The sequence below is a fragment of the Mus caroli genome, unplaced genomic scaffold (assembly GCF_900094665.2).
Source record: "Mus caroli unplaced genomic scaffold, CAROLI_EIJ_v1.1 scaffold_8214_1, whole genome shotgun sequence".
NCBI lineage: Eukaryota > Metazoa > Chordata > Mammalia > Rodentia > Muridae > Mus > Mus caroli.
Window position 1 is genome coordinate 16,211 of NW_018391112.1, and position 6,249 is coordinate 22,459.

The 6,249-nt window shown below is 45.6% G+C and overlaps 1 protein-coding gene across 1 annotated transcript in view; it reads right to left on the reverse strand.

The window, feature by feature from the left end:
- Positions 1-262: 262 nt before the first annotated feature.
- Positions 263-6,249, reverse strand: part of LOC110289018 (uncharacterized protein C2orf78 homolog) — a 10,409-nt gene continuing 4,422 nt past the window's right edge. Inside the window, exons 2-3 of the mRNA XM_021155225.1 lie at positions 3,239-3,988; positions 263-2,043 (exon numbers count right to left, since the gene is read on the reverse strand). Coding sequence (XP_021010884.1) covers positions 263-2,043; positions 3,239-3,988 — 2,531 coding nt within the window. The remainder of the gene's footprint in view (positions 2,044-3,238; positions 3,989-6,249) is intronic.

A 6,249-nucleotide genomic window follows, 5' to 3' on the forward strand; every position in this document is an offset into this window, starting at 1 on the left:
CTCTGTATATACTATGGATTAAACAACTGACTTAAATTACTCCAGTTAGTTTTGCTGACTTCAAATATTTACAATTATAGAAAATGTGTCTGTTCATTTATATAAACAAAAACATCTACATATTCATCTACATAGCTACATATTTACTTATGAATCTACACACTTATATGACCCTTGAAGTTCTATGTACATATCTGTATCTGTGTCTGTACCTGTCATTTTACACATCAAAAGTACTATGTTACAAAGATCTGGCCAGCTCCTACATTGCATAGCCATAATATTGAGAAATTTCCATATCGGTTTCCCTGTGAAGGAAAAAGTGCAGTTTCTCAGGAGAGCTACACTTGGCAGCATTCTCACGCTCCTGTTGAGCCCTCCTCTTCATGGCCTCCCTCTCTGGCCTCTGCTCTTTTGTGATGGGCTGTGAGATGACTGGTCCCAGAATGTCGACTTTCCTCCATGGAATTGATTGGCGGCTGAAGTCTTGCAGTCGATGTTGGGTTTGAGGTTTGGGTGGTGATGGTGCCTTGTTCCTGGCAGAAGAAATAAGCTCTCTCTGGAATGAAGTGTGAGAGGATGCTCTGTAGGGTACAGGCCTCATGTAGGCCAACTGAGGCTTAGCACTAGACTGACTGGTGTTGGCTACATTAGGTTGTGTAGCACTGGAGGAAATTGGAGGAGCTGACTTGGCAGAGGCCATCAGAGATGTGCTGACAGGAGCTGGTTGGGATGGATTAGCTGAGTGGGGATGAACCCTCACAGGGTAAGCTGCAGTGGGCCTGTGTGAAGCCACGGGGAGAGGCTTTTTAGAAGCAGGTCTGGCTTTTTGCTGGTCCAGTGTTGGAAAAGGCAAAGGTACTAACTTGACCTTCCCAGGTTGGGGTAGCTCATACTGGGATGGAGATGTACACTCCTTGTGAGCACTGATCTTTGCTCTCTGAGTATTGCCTGGGATTCTGTCAGGTCCCTGGCCCTCAGGTCTGGGGTCTGGGCCTCGATCTCTGTTGTTGGTGGAGGTTTGCAGACCCCCAAAGGAAGAGATGCCAGTTTTCTTCTCACTCTTCTTCCCCAGTGGGTGGAAGACCTGCACGGACTCCAGCATGTGCATTGCAAGGTTGGTTCGAGGCTTCTTGAAGCTGTTTTGACTGAGCTCAGGTGGGTTCCTCTTCCTCTTGGTCTTGGGGATGGTGGGCTTCTCTTCTGCTTTGACTCTGTTCCTTGACTCCTTAAGCTCCTCCGTTTTCTTGGAGTTGTTCTCTGGCCCACTTGGCCTTTCTTGCCCCTCTTTTCTATCTCTGCTGTGCCTGCTGGGTGCCTCTGTGGGAGCTTTGCTCTCCAGATGCTTTGAGATGTTGTCAATAGCTCTTTCCTTGTCCTTTGCACAGCCCCCACTCCCCTCTCCTCTGACCAGGTCCCGGTCCTGGATTTTAGCCTGAGGAGCTCCATCGAGCAGGTCAGAGTCTTTTAGGTCATTCTTTGTCACCTTTTCAGAGGAGCTGCTCATGACTCTCCAGCTCTGAAGGGGAGGGCCCCAGTCTATGTCTTTGAGGGTTTTGAAGAATTGGGGAAGGTGATCACCTGCTCCCAGTGTAGTGAGGTCCTCAAAGTTGTTTCTGGATCCAGTCTCATTCTCCAGCTTCTCTTGCTTTTCCAGACCCACACTGATGCCTTCCATGCTGGCATTGTTAGAGGCAGACTTCGGTCTTAGACTTCTTGTATTAGTGCAGTCAGGGTGCACTAAAGGAAGGTGTGATGGTCCTTGGTTTTCTTTAGTGCCCTCATAGGACTCCTGAGGCATTGAGAGCTCAGCTTTCATCTCAAGCACGTTTTCATTCTCTCTTTGTTCCAGGCTTGGAGCTAGAGGCAAGGTCAGGAATTTCGAAGAAGTGTACACAGGGGCTGTTAAGAACCTGTCCCCATTGACAGGTGGTGTCCTCATCTGGAAAACCTCGGTCGAAATATTGCAGAGTTCTGGACTCTGCAACACACTGACTGTTTGGCCCGAGGGTTGCAATCTTTGGGACGTCTCCATGTCCACTACTGGAAAAGAGTCAAGGAAGAAATCAATGCTGATGAGTGAGATGCTCCCCACCCCACCCCCATTTCATAGCACTACAGCACTCAGCTTCTGCAGGAGGGTAGGCTATTCCTATGAGCTGTGCTTGAGCATCCCAGACAGCAGCTCTTTTGACAGACAGATGGTGACTGCTCTGTTTTTCCTGCCCATGCCATGTCGGGTTTTCTCAGCTACTTTTGTGTTCCTTCGGGTTTGTGTGGTACTTGAGGCTTAGAGTCTATGGTTAGGCTACAAAAATTTCTTGATATATGCTCCTTACTTGCCTCCCCTTTTCCAATGATACAGTGATTCCCATCCTTGAGGCTTTGCTATTAGGTATGTTGTCTGGGCCATAATTTTTAAGAAACCACCTGACTCTGACAACTTCTTTCAGTTTAAGGAATTACTCAAAACCCCAGACGCCTGGATTTTTATGTGGGTTTAGGTATCCAAACCTAGCTGGACCCTCCTTTGAGACAAGCATTTGAACCAAAGAGCTTTCTTCCAACCCTGTATCTCACACGCCTCCTGTAAGCAATATGCAAATTGACATAAGAAAATGAAATATTTGGGCTTCTTTATGAATCTCCATTAGAGAAAACATCTACATGATCTTATATTGTTGTCATTGGGTCACCTCTGAAGTACTACTTCAGAAGGAAAAAGAAGGAAAGTAGCCTTGACTACCTTAGCAATGGTACATGGTCTGCAACCTATTCTGTAATTTTAAGTGTAAGAAAATGCCAGGACAGGTGCTGGGATCTGGGAGGAATTCTTCCTCCAGGACAGATTCTGAGTTGCATTGCTCTGGAGAGAGAATTCAACTGACAGAAAAATCCCACGTTACCAAAACAAAAAGTCCTCATTGTTTTCTCTACCCAGAGCAGTAGTTGGAGGAGTCAGTAACATTGTGCAGTGATGTGATAGTGACTAACTTGTGCTGTCACATGTCTGAGTGTGGTGTGTTCCTGACACTACTGAATGCAGGATGGATACCACTCACTGTGGCCTTGCATTCCCTATCATTATTCAGTCTGAAGTTGGGGATGAAAAGCAGAGCTCTATTTAATCTGTAAAGACTCATAATCTCTGGCTGTGTGGAATATCCACTACCGAAAGTAGACTTGAGCATCCTTGGATTCTGGATCATGTGCCTTTCCCTCCTGAGTATGTTCTTACCCGGAAGACTGATGTCTGGCATAGTTTGATCAGATGTGGAATACGAGAAGGTGAAGTTTGGTGTTTGGACATTCCTTGGCTGAATCTCCTTTCCCACCATCAGCATCTCTGGTTGTGGGGCAGACTCCTCGCTCACAGGGTAGGACACAGAGCTGTAGGGTTCCAGACACTGTCCTAGTTCTCCGGGTATCAGATGGTCCAGGCTGTTGTGGTTGTAGTAGTACTCTTGGCTGCCATCCTGGTAGGAAGGTGCCAGGCTGTATCCTTGATCTGGTACCTGTGGTGGTGTAACTTGGACAAAACTGGTTAAAAGTGATGGATGGAAAGGGGCTATGGTATTAGGATCTAAAATTTCATCACACTGGGATGTCAAAGACAGGGAGGAGAGTGCAGTGTCGTGGTCAGTGATGGTCATATTGAATTCCTGGAGTGCATCTCCCCTATCTTTGCTTTCTGTGCAATCCCACTTGAGAACACCTGGATAGAAGAGTGCAGAGGTTGAGTTCTGGCTCTGGTCAGTCAGCTCCACCAGCATGGTCATGCCAGCATGTGGGTTAAGGTAGGCTCTGCCTGTGATCAGCTGGAGAGAAGTGTTGGTGCTTGGTAGCAGGAGCCATGATAAACTCACAGCTGGGGTGGAGACACTGGAGGTGTTGCACACCCTTCCCGAGTGTGTAGAGTTGCTCATCACAGGCAGAGAGGGCTGAAGACCACTTTCTGTCCCAAAGAAAGGTGAACTTTGGAANTTTTCTGTAGGGAGGAAGAGGACAGCAGGAAAATAGTGAGGTTGATGTTTTCTAGGTTCCTGTGGGGAGCAGTGCTATCTCCAGTTTGTACTGGCTGGGATTGTCTAAGGCTGAAGTTCTCTCCAACATCCCAAACTGCAAATGAATCAATAGTACTTGATTCTTGGTACTCTTCAGGATGACCCTCATTTGATGAGCTGCCTGTTCCTTTCTCTGTGGGCAGAGAATTCCTAATGGCTCTCATTCAACTTTTGCTCCAATCTGGGCACAGTCCTTCTTTGCCCTGGTTTGTCTTGCTCTCATACCTATGATACTATCTCATTACTGTGTCCCAGAGCAGAAATGTTTAGAGGCAAGAGAGCCATAGACAGCAGACAGCTTAGCCCTCTTGCTTTGCCCTGTCCTATGCAGATCTCACTCTCTGTAGAGAGACAGGGTCTCTCTAATATATAAAAATGGACCTGGATCTGCCTCTAGAGTGCTGCTGTCTTACGGGAGTCCCAGCTCCACCAGGATTGTCTACATTCTATGATTTAAAAAAGTAATGGCTGGGAGGTGGTGGCACATGCTTTTAATCCCAGCTCTTGGGAGGCAGAGGCAGGTGGATTTCTGAGTTCGAGTCTAGCATGGTCTACAGAGTGAGTTCTAGAACAGCCAGGACTACACAGAGAAACTCTTTCTTGAAAAAACAAAATGAATAAATAAATAATTAAATAAATAAATAAAGATATAGATGCTCACAGCTAACCATTGAATTGATCATGGGTTCTCCAATGGAGGAGTTAGAGAAAGGACTGAAGTAGCTGAAGGGGTTTGCAACTCCATTGGAAAAACAACAATGTCAAACAATCAGAGCTCCCAGGTTCTAAACCACCAACAAAGGAGTACACATGGAGGTATCCATGGCTCCAGCTGCATATTTAGCAGAGGATGGACTTGTCAGGCATCAATGAGAGAAGAGGCCCTTCCTCCCATGAAAGCTCAGTGCCCCAGTAAAGGAGAATTTAAGGGCACGGAGGTAGGATTGGGTGGGTGGTTTGGAGCAGCACCATTATAGAAGCAGGAGGAGAGGGGTTGGGATAGGGAGTTTCTGGTGGGGTGGGGATTGGGAAAGGACATAACATTGAAATGTAAGGTGAACTTTGGAAATGTAAATAAATAAAATATCAAATAAAAAATGATGCATACAGGATTTTGTGTATGAATATTGCATTTAGCTAATTCTTTCCCCTTCTAGATCCTCCTGTGTCCCTACCACTTCTTTTATAATTGATGCCTTCTTGTGATTTAAGTATAAGTCTTAAATACTATGTGTATATCACTTTATAAATACTACATGGTGATAAATTTTCATGTAGCTTTTACATATTTAAGCCTGACTTATTAGGATTTGCAAACTTATTAGAAGGCTTTCTCATGAATAAGATTGTTTCTACCTTTGTTACGTGTGTTAATTGTAATTCTTACAGAATGGGAGCCTTGTTTTTTCATGAATAAGATTATTACTTCCCTTGTTCCCTTTGATAATTGTAACTCTTATAGAGTGGGAGCCTTGATACTACCCAACATAGCCAGTGTATACAAGGAATCAAGGAACTCTTTCCTGTCTGGGCCAGTGCCCTGAGCAGATCTTGGGTGTGACCTCTGCAGCCAGTTCCACAATGCCCAGAAAAATCTCTACTCCCAGGTACTCTAACACACCCAGGACCACAATATCCCAGGATCCCAGGACCCTAGGAGCTTGATCACATCAGGATCTCAGCTTCCCAGGGGCAGCTTGACTCCCAAGAGCTCTGACACACGCAGGATCTTAGGATCACAAGATCACAGAATCACAGGACCACAGAGACAGCTGAACTCTGAGGAGTTCTGACACAACGAGGAACACAGGAAGGACAGGTTCCAGTAAGATATAGCGAGGGTAGTTAGCTCTAGAGATAATCAGATGGTGGGAGGCAATCCCAGCAGGGAGGCAGATTTCTCAGTCAAGACAAGCCTGGTCTAAAAAGTGGGTTCCATGACAGTCAGGACTATACAGAGAAACACTGTCTCAAAAAAACCACCCCCCCCACATATATATATATATATATATATATATATATATATATATATATATATATATTTGCAACAAGCCAGGTGGTGGTGTTACACTCCTTTAATCAAAGCACTTGGGAGGCAGAGACATATGGATTTCTGAGTTCGAGGCCAGCCTGGTCTACAAAGTGTGTTCCAGAACAGCCAGGGAGACACAGAGAAACCCTGTCT